This window comes from Salvelinus alpinus, chromosome 6, assembly GCF_045679555.1.
Source record: "Salvelinus alpinus chromosome 6, SLU_Salpinus.1, whole genome shotgun sequence".
Taxonomy (NCBI): Eukaryota; Metazoa; Chordata; class Actinopteri; order Salmoniformes; family Salmonidae; genus Salvelinus; species Salvelinus alpinus.
Window position 1 is genome coordinate 67,599,929 of NC_092091.1, and position 19,738 is coordinate 67,619,666.

The window sequence follows — 19,738 nt, forward strand, 5'->3', positions numbered from 1 at the left end:
ACAGAGACAGAGAGAGAGAGAGAGAGAGCGAGAGAGAGAGAGACACACACAGAGAGAGACAGAGACAGAGAGAGAGAGAGAGAGAGAGAGAGAGAGAGAGAGAGAGAGAGAGAGAGAGAGAGAGAGAGAGACAGAGACAGAGACAGAGAGAGAGAGAGAGAGAGAGAGAGAGAGAGAGAGAGAGAGAGAGAGAGAGAGAGAGACACACACAGAGAGAGACAGAGACAGAGACAGAGACAGAGACAGAGACAGAGACAGAGAGAGAGAGAGAGAGAGACAGAGAGAGAGAGAGAGAGAGAGAGAGAGAGAGAGAGAGAGAGAGAGAGAGAGAGAGAGAGAGAGAGAGAGAGGGGAGGATCAGGAAGGAGTGGAAAGTTTCTCTTTGCTTGTGCTTGTTGTTCTCCGTCCTGTGTTTACGTGACACACTGTGTTTTCACATGGAGGAGTAGCTACGGGAACACAGCACTGGGACCGTCTGCGTAGAGAGAATGCCCTCCTCTGAAAAAAATAGGAAAACAATAAATATGCTAATTGAATTTGGACATCTGCGATGACAACAAGCTCTCCGGTCCTGTGGGCTATGCTGTGTGTGTGGGGGAATTCAACAACGTCCCTCTCGGCTTTCATTATAAAACAATATTAACATTTTCCGAGCAAGTGAGCAATGGCTCTGACAAGTGCAAAGAGCCAACTACAATACTGGGGAGAGGTGGTAGTAAGAAGAAACCTCGCCACCCACGTTGCTGAAAGAGCATGCTTTCAAACACAGGCACTGAACTGCAAAACCACTAAAACCCCTGTCTTACCCATACTGTCCTATTCACTTTAGGTGAAATAAGCCCGTCTTTTCACCCCTCGGCCTGGCCCATCGGGAAGGGATTTTCCATGTCTAATGCTGTATTATGTACCCGGTGTGGGACTTGGTTCGCGTCTCAAATGGCACCCTATTCTTTATATAGTGCACTACTTTTGACCAAAGCCCTATCAAAAGTAGTGCACTAGATACGCAACGTGGTGCCATTTGCGGACTCAGCCTGGGACTGCCACTGCTTCGACACCCAGACAGTCACTCTGAGTAATACAACACAGTCACAGTGTGCTTCCATGAATGAATAATTCAGATGATACATGCTGACCTGGCCCACTCCAGGGAGCTCCGGCACAGCTTCAGATCATGTCATAAAATGAGAAATCTTGTTCGAGAACCATTTGCTCCTGATTTTAGCTCGCCACACACACACACACACACACACACACACACACACACACACACACACACACACACACACACACACACACACACACACACACACACACACACACACACACACACACACACACACACACACACACACACACACACACACACACACACACGCGATCTACCGTGCTATTACCCAGCCTAGTGTGATGACACTCTTTCACAGGTTCGGAAAGTATTCAGACCCCTTGACTTTGTCAACATTTTGTTACGTTAGTTAACAAACAGATTACCGACCATTTAGAATCTCACCGTACCTTCTCCGCTATGCAATCTGGTTTCAGAGCTGGTCATAGGTGCACCTCAGCCACGCTCAAGGTCCTAAACGATATCATAACCGCAATTGATAAGAGACATTACTGTGCAGCAGTAATCATTGACCTGGCAAAGGCTTTCGATTCTGTCAATCACCACATTCTTATCGGCAGACTCAACAGCCTTGGTTTCTCAAATGACTGCCTCGCCTGGTTGTCCGGACCTCTGGCAGTCTCTATGGGGGTGCCCCAGGGTTCAATTCTCGGGCCGACTCTCTTCTCTGTATACATCAATGATGTCGCTCTCGCTGCTGGTGATTCTTTGATCCACCTCTACACAGACGACACCATTCTGTATACCTCTGGCCCTTCGTTGGACACTGTGTTATCTAACCTACAGATGAGCTTCAATGCCATACAACTCTCCTTCCGTGGAGAGTTTAGTTTTACTTGCTCTTAAATGCAAGTAAAACTAAATGCATGCTCTTCAACCGATCGCTGCCCGCACCTGCCCGCCCATCCAGTATCACTACTCTGGACGGTTCTGACTTAGAATATGTGGACAACTACAAATACTAGGTGTCTGGTAAGACTGTAAAATCTCCTTCCAGACTCACATTAAACATCTCCAATCCAAAATTAAATCTAGAATCGGCTTCCTATTTTGCAACAAAGCATCCTTCACTCATGTTGCCAAACATACCCTTGTAAAACTGACCATCCTACCGATCCTCGATTTCGGCGATGTCATTTACAAAATAGCCTCCAACACTCTACTCAACAAATTGGATGCAGTCTATCACAGCGCCATCCATTTTGTCACCAAAGCCCCATATACTACCCACCACTGCAACCTGTACGCTCTCGTTGGCTGGCCCTCGCTTCATACTCGTCGCCAAACCCACTGGCTCCAAGTCATCTACAAGTCTCTGCTAGGTAAAGCCCCGCCTTATCTCAGCTCACTGGTCACCATAGCAGCACCCACCCGTAGCACGCGCTCCAGCAGGTATATTTCACTGGTCACCCCCAAAGCCAATTCTTCCTTTGGCCGCCTCTCCTTCCATTTCCCTACTCCCAATGACTGGAACGAATTGCAAAAATCTCTGAAGCTGGAGACTCTTAACTCCCTCACTAGCTTTAAGCACCAGCTGTCAGAGCAGCTCACAGATCACTGCACCTGTACATAGCTCATCTGTAAATAGCCCATCCAATGTACCTCATCCCCATACTGTATTTATTTTATTTATTTATCTTGCTCCTTTGCACCCCAGTATCTCAACTTGCACATTCATCTTCTGCACATCCTACCATTCCAGTGTTTAATTGCTTTATTGTAATTACTTTGCCACCATGGCCTATATTGCCTTACCTCTCTTATCCTACCTCATTTGCACATGCTGTATATAGATTTTCCTACTGTATTATTGACTGTATGTTTGTTAATTCCATGTGTAACTCTGTGTTGTTGTATGTGTCGAACTGCTTTGCTTTATCTTGGCCAGGTCGCAGTTGCAAATGAGAACTAGTTCTAAACTAGCCTACCTGGTTAAATAAGGGTGAAATAAAAAACAACGTTACAGCCTTATTCTAAAATGTATTAACAAAAAAAAACTGAAATATAACATTTACATAAGTATTCAGACCCCAGTATTCAGTACTTTGTTGAAGCACTTTTGGCAGCGATTACGGCCTCGAGTCTTGAGTATGACGCTACAAGCTAGGCACACCTGTATTTGGGGAGTTTCTCCCATTCTTCTCTGCAGATCCTCTCAAGCTCTGTCAGGTTGGATGGGGAGCGTCGCTGCACATCTATTTTGACTTTGATGTTCGATCGGGTTCATGTCCGGGCTCTGGCTGGGCCACTCAAGGACATTCAGAGACTTGTCCCAAAGCCACTCCTGCGTTGTCTTGGCTGTGAGCTTAGGGTCGTTGTCCTGTTGAACGGTGAACCTTCGCCCCAGTCTGAGGTTCAGGCAAAAGATAATCTTGTTTCTCATCGTCTGAGAGTCCTTTAGGTGCCTTTTGGCAAACTCCAAGCGGGCTGTCATGTGCCTTACTGAGGAGTGGCTTCCTTCTTGCCACTACCATAAAGGCCCGATTGGTGGTGCTGCAGAGATGGTTGTTCTTCTGGAAGGTTCTCCCATCTCCACAGAGGAACTCTAGAGCTCTGTCAGAGTGACCATCGGGTTCTTGGTCATCTCCCTGACCAAGGCCCTTCTCCTCCGATTGCTCAGTTTGGCTGGGATGCCAGCTCTAGGAAGAGTCTTGGTGGTTCCAAACTTCTTCCATTTAAGAATGATGGATGCCACTGTGTTCTTGGGGACCTTCAATACTGCAGAAATGTTTTGGTACCCTTCCCCAGATCTGTGCCTCGACAAAATCCTGTCTCGGAGCTCAACGGACAATTCCTTCAACCTCATGGCTTGGTTTTTGCTCTGACATGCAATGTCAACTGTGGGACCTTATATAGACAGGTGTGTGCCTTTCCAAATCATGTCCAATCAATTGAATTTACCGCAGGTGTACTCCAATCAGGTGGTAGGAACATCTCAAGGATGATCAATGGAAACAATTTCGAGTCTCATAGCAAAGGGTCTGTTTTCGTTTTGTCATTATGTGGTATTGTTTGTAGATTGATGAGGATTTTTATTTATTTAATGCATTTTAAAATATGTCTAATTTAACAAAATGTGTAAAAAGTCAAGGGGTCAGAATACTTTCCGAATGCACTGTAGAGTCTCAGATCAGTATATAGAACCTGACAGAGGGCTGTCAGAAACGACTGTGGACATCATGCCTATATCCTCTAGCTCACATCTATATTGGATTTTCCATGTTATGTATCACTGTCTATACACACTGTCTATACACCTAAAAGGGTTTTCGGCCGTCCCCATTGGAGAACCTTTTGAAGAACCCTTTTTGGTTCCAGGTAGAAGAACACTTTTGGTTCTAGTTAGAACCGTTTTGGTTCCAAGTAGAACCCCTTTTGCGTTCTATATAGAACTCTTTCCACAGAGGGTTCTACCTGGAATCCAAAAGGGTATTTCTACCTGGCACCAAAAGGGCTTCTCCTATGGGACAGCTGAAGAACCCTTTTGGAACGTTACTGTCTAAGAGTGTATGTAACACTGTCTCCAATAGATCACGTCCATGTACAGGGCTTTCATCTCCCACACTAAGGTGTGCAGTGCTCTTTTGTTGAAATCCTCATTCATATTACTAACAATCCTGACTGATGAAGGTAACCCAGCTTTGTGGTGGGTAACGTCGGTCGGTGTGGCTGAAAAATGTGGAAATACCCCTCAGACTTCAAACCTCTTAATAACTTCACTCCCAGGACCCCCTGGTTTCAAACCACACACACACGAACACACACACTCTCCTCCAAGGGCTCCGACTCTGCCGTTTAACAGTGACTCTAAATCATCTACTCACGTCCACATGATGACTTTGAACTCTGTTTCCGCAGTATAAGTAGTATACATTGCCCACTTTCTTGCCCCCCTCTTCAACGACAAAAGACCCCCTCCCTTAACAATGTAAAACAATCGGAACACCCAAATCATGGGGGGTGCAATGAAAACTAAGGTCCAGCCATGTCCTGCTCTGGCCGGAATACAGTGTGCCTAAATCATTCCTAATACACGGTCAAGGGATTATCCTGGCAGAGCAGGAAACATTTCCAGCTAATCTATATCGGAATGCTTGGTGAGGACAAGGTAAAGGAAGTGGCCGAGACTTGGAGGGTTGCTGCTCTTGGAAGCCAACACTCTTCATTATTTTTTTGCATGGCAATTACGGGTTGGATGAATGCGAGAGAGAGAAGCTAGAACCTATTTCTGGTCCTCTGGAACAACAAATTTGCCTTGAAATTACAGAAGGAAGCTATCAATATTGTGTAATTTTGTGGTAAGAGGAAGGTTTCCGAGCACCAAACCTGGAGGTTGGCAACGTGGGAAAACAATAAACAACAGGGATGTGTAATGAACACCTGATAATACCGTGTCAGTTGGTGGCCTGACCTTATATGGTATTTCCTGACTTCTGAGATTATAACTGAGATGTTTTAATTAGGCCAAGATCACCTACTATTATGGCACAATTGGTATTTATATGCCTTGCTGGCAGCAGAGTGCACCGCTGCCCTGCGCTTAATTTCTCAAGCAGCTCTGTAAAGGCATACGGGGAACATGAGGTAGGGAGGGGGAGCAAAAGCAGAGAGAAGCCCACAGAGAAGGAATCAATTACATGATGATTTAATCAATGGAGGAAAGCGCGAAAGCAGTAAATTTAGTTTACAAAAAGGCTGGTCAATAACTCAATTCAACTGTGCAGTGGAGGCAGCTGTTGGGGTGGGTTTAGGAGGGGGGAGGAGTGTGTGTGTGTGTGTGTGTGTGTGTGTGTGTGTGTGTGTGTGTGTGTGTGTGTGTGTGTGTGTGTGTGTGTGTGTGTGTGTGTGTGTGTGTGTGTGTGTGGAGGGGGGGGGGGGGGGTTCTGGCAGGGACGGAGATGGGCGCAGTTTTAATTAGTTCTGTATTGGAAGTGGAACAGTGGGAGCGTTGTGGAGCGGGACGGAACAGCTGCAGCGGGGTGCAGGGATCGCTTGCTGGCCGACTGGCTAGAAGTCTGGCTGGGCTCTCCCTCCATCCCTCCATCATCCCTCCTCTCCTTCTCTGCTGTGCCAGCTCAGGTGTCTGTGTCTGCCTGGGGAGCGCTGGGTGGCACACACGGTTGTGTGGCTCTGCGTTGGTTGGCAGCGGGTGGGTAAAGGCCTGGGGCTGGGGGCGGTGTGGGGGAATGTATGAAAGGGCTGGTGGCTCGCTGGGCAGGCTGCCCCGAGGGGATCACTGTATGAGAGAGGCTGGGAGCCAAGGGCCTGTCACCGGCCAGCCAGCCCGGCACTCTGCCCTGCTCTTACAGGGCCAGGGCCCAGGGGTCGACACAGACAGGGAGACTACAGTGCATTCGGAAAGTATTCAGACCCCTTCCCTTTTTCCACATTTTGTTACGTTACAGCCTGATTCTAAAATTGACTAAATAAAACATTTTCCTCATCAATCTACACACAATACCCTATAATGACAAAGCATACAATTTTTCCAAATGTATTACAAGTAAAAAAACAGAAATACCTTATTTACATAAGTATTCAGACCCTTTGCTATGAGACTCGAAATTGAGCTCAGGTGCATCCTGTTTCCATTGATCATCCTTGAGAAGTTTCTACAACTTTATTCGGAGTCCACCTGCGGTAAATTCAATTGATTGGACATGATTTGGAAAGGCGCACACCTGTTCATATAAGATCCCACAGTTGACAGTACATGTCAGATCAAAAACCAAACCATGAGGTCGAAGGAATTGTCCATAGAGCTCCAAGACAGGATTGTAGAGTGGCCAGAAGGATTTTTACTCCTCAGTAAAATGCACATGACATTCTCTTTGAGTTTGCCAAAAGGCACCTAAAGGACTCTCAGACCATGAGAAACAAGATTCTCTGGTCTGATGAAATCAAGATTGAACTCTTTTGCCTGAATGCCAAGCGTCACGTCTGAAGGAAACCTGGCACCATCCCTACGCTAAAGCATGGTTGTGGCAGCATCAAGCTGTGGGGATGTTTTTCAGCGGCAGGGAATGGGAGACTAGTCAGGATCGAGGGAAAGATGAACGGAGGAAAGTACAGAGAGATCCTTGAAGAAAACCTGCTCCAGAACGCTCAGGACCTCAGACTGGGTAAAGGTTCACCTTCCAACAGGACAACGACCCTAAGCACACAGCCAAGACAACACAAGGGTGGCTTCGGGACAAGTCTCTGATTGTCTTTGAGTGGCCCAGCCAGAGCCCGGACTTGAACTGGATGGAACATCTCTGGAGAGACCTGAAAATATCTGTGCAGTGACGCTCCCCATCCAACCTGGCAGAGCTTGAGAGGATCTGCAGAAAAGAATGAGAGAAACTCCCCAAATACAGGTGTGCCGAGCTTGTAACATCATACTCAAAAAGATTTGAGGCTGTAATCGCTGCCAAAGGCTCTTCAACAAAGTACTGAATAAAGGGTCTGAATACTTATGTAAATGCGATATTTCCGTTTTTTATTTTTAATACATTTGCTAACATTTATAAAAACCTGTTTTTGCTTTGTCATTGTGGGGTATTGTGTGTAGATTGATGAGGGGAAAAATCAATTTAATCCATTTTAGAATAAGGCTGTAAGGTGGAAAAAGTCAAGTGGTCTGAATACTCATGAATCTTGTTCTGGAGGCAGCTCTGCAGAGTGGTCAATAGCTGGCGCAGCCACAAAGTCATAACATCTGATTTTAAACCTAACCCCAACCTTAACCACACTGCTAACCTTAATGCCTAACCTTAACCTTAAATTAAGACCAAAAGGCATATTTGTTTTCATAAATGTTTACAATATAGCCAATTTTGACTTTGCAGCTGGCCTATCTAGCGGATATCGCTAAATTCTGTGTTCATCCCAATAAACGTCAATCTGCCACACACACACACACACACACACACACACACACACACACACACACACACACACACACACACACACACACACACACACACACACACACACACACACACACACACACACACACACACACACACACACACACACACACACACACACAAACACTCCTTCGCACTACACACTGTATTCCTCCACCCATCGAAGCGTTTCTATACACAGGCATTGCAACCTATTACATCCAGACACGTTTCGCTATTTTTTTATTCTGCCCTGTGTCGCTGTAGTTATCCTATCAAAATATCATATCACAGCCTATCAAAACATAATTTAAAAAAATATATTTGTGCATGACCAAAGAACATGAAAACTAAGCTTAATGAGCCCTAAAAGGTTAACTAGTATTGCTCCATGTTATAGCAACCAGGCCAAACAGAACCTCAACTTCCACTCAAGTCTAAACCCCAGGAACAACCCACAACCCAAGACCTCACCTCGACCTAACCACATAGCACCACACTCGCACTCTGGTCCAATGTTGAGATCTTATGAACCAACTGGTTTAGATATTATTTTACTTTAGGCCTCAACTCTGTCTACTTTGGCACTGTAGACATCAACACTGGCCTGTACTGACTGTACGTTTAGCTACATGAATTACTAGCACATTATTTGAGATTAAAAGGGTTTCTCAGAACTTTGGCTTGTTTTAATGGGGAAAGTGTAAATCATTTGACATGGAATGTTTCTTGAGGACTGAGTCAGAGTCCAACTTTCCGCCCAAAGGTACCAGCAGCGTCTGTCTCACTGTTGGGTCAGATGTTGCCAAGACACTCTCAAAAGCTCCATTGACAAAGCGTTTTGGATTTAGAGGAGAGAGCTGTGGTGATGGTTTTATTTGCCTATGATACAATGCTGACCTCTTGTGGATAAAAATACAACCGTCATTCTGATCTCCAATCAAATCAAATCACATACACGTGTTTAGCAGATGTTATTGCGGGTGTAGCGAAATGCTTGTATTTCTAGCTCCAACAGTGCAGTAATATCTAACAAGTAATATCTAACAATTTCACAACAATACACACAAATCTAAAGTAAAGGAATGGAATTAAGAATATATAAATATTTGGACGAGCAATGTCAGAGCGGCATAGACTAAGATACAGTAGAATAGAATACAGTATATACATATGATGGCCAGTCTGATGGCCTTGAGATAGAAGCTGTTTTTCAGTCTCTCGGCCCCAGCTTTGATGCACCTGTACTGACCTCGCCTTCTGGATGATAGCGGGGTAAACAGGCAGTGGCTCGGGTGGTTGTTGTCCTTGATTATCTTTTTGGCCTTCCCATGACATCGGGTGGTGTACGTGTCCTGGAGGGCAGGTAGTGTGCCCCCGGTGATGCGTTGGGTAGACCGCACCACCCTCTGGAGAGCCCTGTGGTTGTGGGGGGTGCAAATCAAAATATTATTTGTGCGTCAGCGCATGTGACAAATAATATTTAATTTGATTGTATCTGACATTCACGCCCTGCATGCGGTTTTGCGCATTTGCTAGGTGATAGAAATGTCAGTACTGGTGCTTTAAAAAGTCGGGTTAACGATTATGTCCTGTGGATATTTTGCCTCAAATTTCGAGCAGTTGGAGGACCAACCGCAAAGGTAGACAACTTATTGTGTAAGTTAAAATTGTATTCAACATTCTGGCTTGTGTAATAAATATCATTTATTATAACACAAGCATATTTGCTAATACATTGTTATAACTAAACTCTTTCCAAACAGGGTTACTCACAAACTCATAGCAGATACGGAAACCCACACACACCCAGAGACAGATGGCTGACACAGGCCTTTTTCATAAAGACTGATAAGAAAAGTGGTGCCGGGTACTGCATATCACGAGAAACTGAGACACACACATACCCAAGGACAGAGGGCTGACGTAAACCTTTCATAAACACAGATAAGACAGGAACATCTACGCACACACAAAAACTCCTCTTCAGTCTGAACATTTTACAGAGACACACAGAAATGTCAAAATAGGAACATCTACGCACACACCTAATCTCCTGTTTTAGCTGAACATTTCTGAAGACAAAGAACTCTACTCAGAGCCAATGGGACAGTGATACTGGCCTGAAGGAGACCTCGCCCAACTCATCAGAACCAACCAGAGGACCAGAACTTCCAGACTCAACCTACTTTCTGTACTGTATAAAATGTATATGCACTCTGTTATCTGGGCTTCTTTCGGATAGTTCCATTTGAGCTTGATGAAAAGGGTCCGTGCACGCTATTTCAGATATCTTTACCTCTGAATAAATTGCATTTAATTAAACCTCATCCACCCTGTCCAGAGTCTCTACTTCGTCTCAGTTCTCCAGTAAACATGTTTTATCAACACTTGTAAGGAACATGTCCACGATTTTGCAGTGTTTTGTTTGGCTGCATAGCAATAATTGGTATCAAAGTATGATTTATTAGGCAACTGGAGAGGATGAGGAGTGTGCGAGAGGCCTTTATATCTACTATCACCACACTCTTAGAAAAAAGGGTTAATCTACTGTCCCCATAGGATAACCCTTTTTGGTTCCAGGTAGAACCCTCCGTGGAAAGGGTTCTACCTGGAACCAAATGGGTTCTACCTGGAACAAAAAAGGGTTAATTCATGGGTTATCCTATGGGGACAGCTAAAGAACCCTTTTAGGTTCCAGACAGCACCTTTTCTTCTGTGAGTGTACTGACTACTGATATTGTAAGTAGATATTTAGTTATTTGTCCTTAAAAAGATTGCATGAGCTCCATCATCGCTGTACGTGCCTGCTGTCTGTTGCCTTCAAAGGAAAGAACTGAGAGGTTACAAGGAAGACATAAATACTGCATGACGACTCAGATCAACAACAAGTATCTGTGGCAACCTGATAAAGACAGACATGACCCAATGCAGTCATAAGATGAGGTAAGATAAGGGTGTTGTAAGGGTGTTGTAAGGGTACTGTATTACACACATACACCACAACACACACAAGCATCAGGAATCAAATTCAGCGTCCACTTTTAATGATGGAATCAAACAATAAATGTCTAGGGTTGGGTATGGGCAGAATCCTAGATGATAGAAAAGCATTACTCCTCTGCTTTTGAGAGAATGTCTGAATTCTGAACCCGAAGGGGGGGAGTAGTTTTGTATAAAAGTTTGTAATTTCCCCCAGTACTTTTTTGAGCAACACTATTTCTCTATTATACATCCTGTGGCGGTGCATGTTCTCTGTGGCTTCATGGCCCTGCATCCTGAGAGGGATGCACTAGACTGCACTGCATTTCCTCACTCTGTTAGTGACACAGTCTACAGCAGGCTACTAGAGTAACAGGGAAAGATAACTATACACAAGGGTTACTCAAAATGGACAAAATACAGTTTACTTTTCCCTGTCTGATTGTCCTTTTGGGTAAGCTGCCTCTCTGTCTTTCTCTGTTTTTGCGACATTTACAGTATGTTTACATTTGAGTCATTTAGCAGACGCTCTTATCCAGGGCGACATGTTGATGTGCCCTTGTGCAAGAGCACGTCAACCTAGTCGGCTCGGTGATTCGAACCAGCGACCTTTCGTTTACTGTCCGAAAGCTCTTTTTTATCTTTAAAATAATAACAAAAATAGATGTTATTTTTGGGGGCTGGCCAAACACTCTTAAGCACTAGGTTTCTTGTTGAATTTGATCTAGTATAACATTACTTTGATGTACTTTGCTTGTTTTTGTATAGTTAAGATCAAGTCTTTGATTATTTTGCACAGGTTATTATACAAATACGAGATTGTTTTCTCAACTGGTTTTGTCAATTCAGTTTATCTGCTCAAAAAAGCTGCTGATGTAATCAATGCTCTATCTATGCAATGGTTTCTTCTCTCTATATTCTACACAGTGTTGGGGAAGCTACTCTGAAATCAAACTCCTAATTACTTTACATTGGAAGAAGATGAGCTACACTAAAGCTGCCCTTACAGGGCTCTACGAGGATCATGTGTGCACCTAAGTTGAAAAAATGCAGGCGCACACAAATACATTTAGGAGCACAATGAAAGATATTTGAGATATTACATCCTTAATTTTTCTATTCCAGGTCTCACAGCAAAATAATGAGGCGCATGTGCGAGTAAAAAGGTTGTGCTGTAGAGCCCGACCTTAAGGGAACTATCGTTTACTTCAACTTCTTGTGGATCGGTGCCCCGTCTACGGGACAGTTGCTGCTCAATATTCATAATGTGACTACAATGTAGTTTTAACAACAACAAAAAAGTAGTTCACTACATTGAAGCTACTTTGTGAAAATGATCATTTCTAAATCTGAAATATCATAGATCGGGGATTCCCAAACTCTGATACCAAAAAAAAAGAAAGGACATTATTTCCTACTTCACCCATACTTTATTTTCTTATTGCAAAAAACAAGTAGTGTGTTGTTCCAGTAGTTAGCTACACCACAACATGGCAACAAAGTAATGAACTACTGAAAACACTACCAAGCTGTGAATTGAGTTCAACTACAGTACCACCAAGCTACAGCAAAATGTCATGAATATGACTAGTTGAACGACATGTAGTTCACTACTCCCCAACACTGACTCTAAACCCACGTCTTTTTCCAGGTCTCGTCCTGGCTTCTGCCACCACAGCCCAGACACAGCCAGTCAATCCCACTGTAACCCAGCCCACCTCAGCCTCCAACCCAGCCAACGACACAGACACTCCAGGACATACCACGGCTGTAGACAACAATGATTTAACATTATCCGCCATAACCCCAAGCCTTCCTGATCTCATTTTTGATAACGTCCCTATAACCAATTCCACCGGGAGGCCTAACCACACGGTAACCACACCCCTGAAGACCAGTTCAGGTAGGTTGGAGTTGCTGCTTTCACTGTATGGTCAGTTTATGGTCAGTGGTCGATACTGGAGATGGAGTCTTGACCTCGTTGTCTTGGGTCTTGAGACCACTCAAGACCAGTCGATACAGTCTCGGTCTCTGATCGATGCTAATTTCCTACCTGCTTTGGTGGAGGTAAAGTAACAGTCATTTCTCTCAAGATGCATCTCCAGGACCTACATCCTGGCCCTCAACAATGGACGTCTCTACCTCAAAGCCCCCAGCAGAGGCCAGCAGCACAACTGCTAGCACAACTGCTAGCACAACTGCTACTAGCACCACCAAGAATACAGGTGAGTTGATCTCACCAGAGTGAAGTGAATCCACTGTGAAGTGAATCCACTGTGAAGTGAATCCATCAGTACACAACTTTTATCTTCTCTTTATTGAAAAGGTTTGGCGGGAACTGCTCAACCAAAACCCTCTGCGGGAAAATCGCCCCACTTTGGTAACATGATTGCATTTAAAAAATGTCTCAATCTTGCCCAACGGTGTGTGTTCTGACACCAAATCTGAATTGGTTATCATTTGTCAGACTAACCCACGTTATAAATAACATGAACATTTAAGTCCAGAATGACTTGCATGGCCTTTATCTTGTTGCTCAACAATTGATTGTTTTCTGTTTCTTGATAGGATTGATCATCTTAATTGTGATCATCTTTATTGTGATCATCATCACTGCCTGTGTGCTTGGAGCAGCATGCTTCTTTACAAATAAGACATCAAGGGTGAGTTAGGTATATGCTGTTTGGCAAATTCAATTCTGGGATTTAATCAATTCTAACATTCTATAACAAATCTTCAACTTGACTCTGTACAAACACCAAACACTAGCATTCAACGAAGTCTGTAGATGCCTGTATGTTTTCTAGCCCGTTGAAGTGTGTGTTGTGTTGTGTTTCCAGAGGTACTCCGTAGATCTCCGAGACAGGCATGAGGATCTGCCTCTGAGTACTGCGGATCCTGGCGCCGTGTTTGACAACTCCTCAACACAGAAGGGTGACAACATAGAATTACATAGAATATGTATAGAATAAAACATGTATTATTATGCATCTGTACGGATGAGAATACACTCTACATTAATTTACACTATCATCATTAATGATAATTTACTACACATTAATAGGGAGACTTAGACTTTGTACACAAGACATCACCGAAACACTTCTGTAAATCTTGATTTAGATTTCATTCATCCCATGCTTCATCCCATGCTTCATCCCATGCTAACAGTGAAATGCTTACTTACGGGCCATTCCTAACAATGCAGAGAGAAAGAAAAACTGAACTACCCCAAAAAATAATAATGAACATTTAGCGAATGTACATTAACTCGTGGTCAAACTGATAATACGTGTTAGACTAGTAGTAACCATTTTTTATTTAACCTTTATTTAACTAGGCAAGTCAGTTAAGAGCAAATTCTTGTTTACAATGCCGGCCTATAAACCATGACTAATGCATGTTGTCTTTGATCACTTCTCCAGGGATGGACACCTTTACCGCCGTGGAGCTCAACAGCACCGAGGTCCTGGTTAAGGGAAGTGAGGGAGAAAGAGGTGAGCTTGGTGAAGTACTGTACTGCATGTACTGTCCTCTCATAGGGTCACTTTGCTGGGACTATGACAATGTGCCCCCAAAAGAGGAACAATTCTCTATTGAGAATTCTATGAGTGATGGAGTTATTGCACAGTGATCTGTCAAGTGTGATGTATTGTTTGGTTACTGGAATGGGTTTTGTGTTCAGAGTGGATTTCCTCTTTTGCAACAGCCGTTTAAGAGAAGAGAGAAGGAAGTCAATGTGCGTTAATAACTATACTGTATTCATAGTTATCTACGTTTTAAAGTGGCCAGAGTCACAGCTGAAATAATACATTTTTCAACCTAATTTTAAAACCTCATGATGTCTTGTGTGGCAGGTGTGTGGGAATAATGACAACTTCAAAGAAAAGAGAACCAACACACTGCTCTTGCTCATATCACTGTTAATATTCCAGTTTTATTCAAAACAGTGACACGAGCACTGTGTAAGGTTTAGAGTCCCTAAGAGCTTACATTTACAGTCACGACCGAAATGATTGGCACCCTTGATAAGGATGATATAAAAAGACTGTGTAAAATAAATAATGCAAATACTTTTTAATTTTTTATTTAACCAGGTTGGCCAGTTGAGAACAAGTTCTCATTTATAACTGCGACCTGGCCAATGTATGGGAACATTATATTACTAATACAACTGCTCAGAGAAAAATATGTTGTTTAACAAGTAATAAAACAAATCTAAAAAAGGTATCAAATTGATTTGCACCCCTAAACGAATCTTATAAATAAAATCAAACACAATTGAATCAGCATTAACATAGTATACTTTTTTTGTATTAATCTCAGCTTAAAGGGGAACTCTACTCAAACTATATTTGAGTGTTTTCTTTCATTAGTCCACTGTTGATACAGTCCCAAACTGTTCTGCATGTCAGCAGTCAGGTTTTGAAGATATTTGTCCTGTTACATACGTGTGTAATGGAAATGTGTTTTTTTGCACACCTCCCCCTGAAGCAAAGTCTCCCTGGCCACTTAGTCATGGCGACACAAAATGCATAATTTAAAGAACTGTATTGTGGCCTTTCATGACTTCCTGTTTCACTGAGGTAAAAATGAGTTAACACGCATGTAAAACCCAACTGTCGTTAATCACAATGGGGAAAAGGAATCTACTGGGCAACATTTACAAAGTTTAAAACCACTGGAACAGTGGTTAGCAGGTCTGGTAGAGGACCCAAGTGTAACTTGTCCCCAATCACAGTGAGGAAGATGGTTAGGCAAAGAAAGGACCAAGGGTCATCGTTGGAGAATTACCCAACCTGGTCGCATCCTGGCATCACCAAGACTCCAAATCTACAAATAGACGCCGCCTCCATGCCAATAGAAGCCTTTATTGAGCAACAAATGTAAACACCCGGTGTTTGCTAAACAGCATTGGCACTTGATTTGGAACCGGGTGCTATGATCAGATTAGACAAAAATAGAGCTCTTTGGTCACACACACCGTGGTTTGGTGTTTAATAGAAACAACCTCATACAGTATGTAAGATATGGGGGTGGATCTTTGATGTTGTGGGGCTGGTGGTCCTGGGGCTCTGGCTCTCAGTGCCCACTCCTTTGCGACACCATGGTCACCATCCATAACACATTTGATTTGTAAAATGTTTTCTCCCGCCCCAGGCTAACTCTGCCTGGTGTCAGATCATACTTTGAATAACCAGAGCCGCATGACTCATGGATGTTGAACTGCGAGAATAGACTGTATGACACGTGTATGTCTGTGTGTGACTTCAGTCTGATCTCAGGGTGATAACCTCCAGATGAGGACTAGACTGACCTCTGTGCAGCAAACCTGGGTTCAAACAGTATTAGTTTTCTTGCCAAAACGTTAAGCGTTAAGCATTTGACTGAGCTTGCCTACTCCAGATAGGAAGGGTTCACGGGACTTCTACAAAACGCCAAATGATTAGCATTTCAGTGCTCTCAATCTGTTGAATGTAATACAAGAGACACTAGAAAGTGGAATGTCCAGTCTTGCTCCACTGAATGACAGCACCCAACCTACTCTGTGTAATGTCATCTTTGTGGTGAGGTGCCGTACCAACGTCCGCCACTGGATGGAAACAAAACGCTAGAGAATGAACAGGAGAGTAAAAGCACAGAGAGAGTTGTTCATTGGTCTCTGATGGATATGTGACTACAGATTCTATGGTATAGGCTACCTTTAATATGTTCTTGTGTTATAAGACATTACCTTTTATACTGTGGTCTGTTGTTCTCAGTGCTTTAAACAGAGGACATTTCAAAATAGTGACAGGTTTTGTGTCAGAACATCACAGAGCTCTAATATGCTGCTCAGCTGGTTGTGGATGACCATATCCTCTTTCACCAGAGTGCTATCTTGTCAAACAAGTGTATCATCCTCAACCCCATCTTATCTGCAAACTAAACATCTTTATGTACTAAATAGGGCTGGCTCTACGCGGACCTTTTTTTAGAAGGAGCACGTGTGCACCTATGTTGAAAAACCTAGGCGCGCGCACGCAAGAACATTTAGGAGCACAATGAGAAATATTCAAGCTTGAATCATTCATTTTTTTATATGTGCACTGGTGTTCCTAAATGACAATTCCAGGTCGCACAGCAAAATATTTTGCCACATATGCGAGAAGAATGGTCGCACTGTCGAACCCTGCTAAAGAATCCTGGATGTCAGGCATCAGACACCTGTGTAATAAAACACACACGGTGAAATAATGGAAAAATCAACCGCTATAGTAAGAGAAGAGAACACCATGCAGCATTAGCTGTTTGTATTTATTCTCAATCTGTGATAGTCCTTCCTTTTGACGTAACTTTTCATTTAGGTTGAAAGTGGTTGAATTCTTTTTTCTCTCAGAGGTCTTCCCAGGCTTTGTGACTGTTGTGGGCATGTCTGAGCCTGTCTTTCTCTCTTTGCCCCGGGTCACACTTTGTGGAACGGGTCAGTTTTGATTGGCGCTTTTCAAAAGTAACTTCCTCTCAAGCAGTTTTTTCATCTCCTTTTTTTAAATCATCAACTCAAGACGTTGCACTGGCATCATGTGTTACTACTGTTTTGATACAGCTCAGTAGCGACAGACGTCTGCTTCTTTTGCAGTTCTCCCGGCCGTAACCTTTCACCTTTACTTTTTTCTGTGCTCTTTCTAAAAGAGATACAAGTCAAACAAATGAAACCCTGGTCTGGAGAGGTGTGAATTCCACTGTTGTAAAAGCATACTGCTGCCCCATGACTGTAAAGTCAGTCTGTTAAAAATGATAAACAACTGTCACTGGGACTGGGTTTGAGATGGACACAATGGAAAGGATCTTATGTGTATGAAGCAGAGTAATGAGAACAGTTTAACTCCTTTTAGAATGAATTACGCACGCACACACCAAACGTGCTCAAACACAAAGGCCCACAGATACACAATTAGACATGGTCTCTATTTCTTAACCTCTCTGTGGTCTTTACGGGCCAGTGTCAAGATCCTTGCAGTGCAGTCCGTCTCCTTTACTAGAAGTGGAGAGAAAGCCCTTTTGAAATATTTTGGTTGTTGTCGGTCCTTTATGTATTTCTGTTCCTTTTTATGGTTTGGCTTGACCAACATGTCCTACATGTCCGTCAGCTGATCGATTTGGTCGGCTTCGACTTTGTAGGATTGTTTTTCAGTACCATAATGTAAGGGTTCGATTGTGTTACTACGTACTTGGTATGATGTTGTAAGAACCTCTTGTTTAGGGAGATATGTTCTCTGCAGAAAAAGGGGAAACTTTGCTATTCTCGTTTTCAAGAGTTCTCTGCTTGCGGAAGTACACACGCACACGCACACACACACACACACACACACACACACACACACACACACACACACACACACACACACACACACACACACACAAAAGTTTTAGAACACCTACTCATTCAAGGGTTTTTCTTTTCTTTTTACTATTTTCTACATTGTAGAATAATAGTGAAGACATCAACACTATGAAATAACACAGGGAATCGTGTAGTAACCAGAAAAGTGTTAAACAAATCAAAATATATTTTAGATTCTTCAAAGTAGCCACCCTTTGCCTTGATGACAGCTTTGCACACTCTTGGCATTCTCTCAACCAGCTTTACCTGGAATGCTTTTCCAACAGTCTTGAAGGAGTTCCCACATATGCTTAGCACTTGTTGGCTGCTTTTCCTTCACTCTGCGGTCCAACTCATCCCAAACCATCTCAATTGTGTTGAGGTCGGGTGATTGTGGAGGCCAGGTCATCTGATGCAGCACTCCATCACTCCCCTTCTTGGTCAAATAACCCTTACACAGCCTGGAGGTGTGTTGGGTCATTGTCCTGTTGAAAAACAAATGATAGTCCCACTAAGCGCAAACCAGATGGGATTGGCGTATTGCTGCAGAATGCTGTGGTAGCCTTGTTGGTTAAGTGTGCCTTGAATTCTACATAAATTACCAACAGTGTCATCAGCAAAGCACCATCACACCTCCTCTTCCATGCTTCATGGTGGGAACCACACATGCAGAGATCATCCGTTCACCTACTCTGCGTCTCACAAAGACACAGCGGTTAGAACCAAAAATTGCACGTGGACTCATCAGACCAAAGGACAGATTTCCACCAGTCTAATACCCGTTGCTTGTGTTTCTTGGTGTCCTTTTAGTAGTGTTTTTTTGTTTTCTTTGTTGAGCAATTCGACCATGAAGGCCTGATTTACTCAGTCTCCTCTGAACAGTTGATGTTGAGATGTGTCTGTTACTTGAACTCTGAGGCATTTATTTGGGATGAAATTTCTGAGGCTGGTAACTCTAAAGAACTTATCCTAACTCTGGGTCTTCCTTTCCTGTGGCGGTCCTCATGAGAGCCAGTTTCATCGTAGCGCTTGATGGTTTTTGCGACTGCACTTGAAGAAACTTTCAACGTTTTTGACATTTTCCGCATTGACTGACCTTCATGTCTTAAAGTAATGATGGACTGTTGTTTCTCTTTGCTTGTTTGAGCTGTTCTTGTCATAACATGGACTTGGTCTTTAACCAAATAGGGCTATCTTCTGTATACCACCCCTACCTTGTCACAACACAACTGATTGTCTCAAATGCATTAAGAAGGAAAGAAATTCCACAAATAAACTTTTAAGAAGGTACACTTGTTAATTGAAATGCATTCCAGGTGACTACCTCATGAAGCTGGTTGAGAGAATGCCAAGAGTGTGCAAAGCTGTCATCAA

At 43.3% G+C, this 19,738-nt stretch overlaps 1 protein-coding gene and 1 long non-coding RNA gene across 5 annotated transcripts in view; one reads left to right on the forward strand and one right to left on the reverse strand.

Moving 5' to 3' along the window:
• Positions 1 to 109: 109 nt before the first annotated feature.
• LOC139579157 (uncharacterized) lies at positions 110 to 13,180 on the reverse strand. Its single transcript, XR_011675683.1, has 3 exons — positions 13,055 to 13,180; positions 9,272 to 9,438; positions 110 to 498 (listed from the first exon to the last, which is right to left on the reverse strand). It is a non-coding gene; the product is annotated as an uncharacterized lncRNA (long non-coding RNA).
• Positions 11,298 to 19,738, forward strand: part of LOC139579156 (mucin-17) — a 26,458-nt gene continuing 18,017 nt past the window's right edge. For all 4 annotated transcript variants that reach the window (XM_071407495.1, XM_071407499.1, XM_071407496.1 and 1 more), the window contains exons 1-7: positions 11,298 to 11,455; positions 12,653 to 12,904; positions 13,095 to 13,226; positions 13,328 to 13,381; positions 13,570 to 13,664; positions 13,842 to 13,935; positions 14,427 to 14,498. In XM_071407495.1, the coding sequence (XP_071263596.1) occupies positions 11,410 to 11,455; positions 12,653 to 12,904; positions 13,095 to 13,226; positions 13,328 to 13,381; positions 13,570 to 13,664; positions 13,842 to 13,935; positions 14,427 to 14,498 (745 nt within the window). In that variant the 5' untranslated portion in view covers positions 11,298 to 11,409. The remainder of the gene's footprint in view (positions 11,456 to 12,652; positions 12,905 to 13,094; positions 13,227 to 13,327; positions 13,382 to 13,569; positions 13,665 to 13,841; positions 13,936 to 14,426; positions 14,499 to 19,738) is intronic.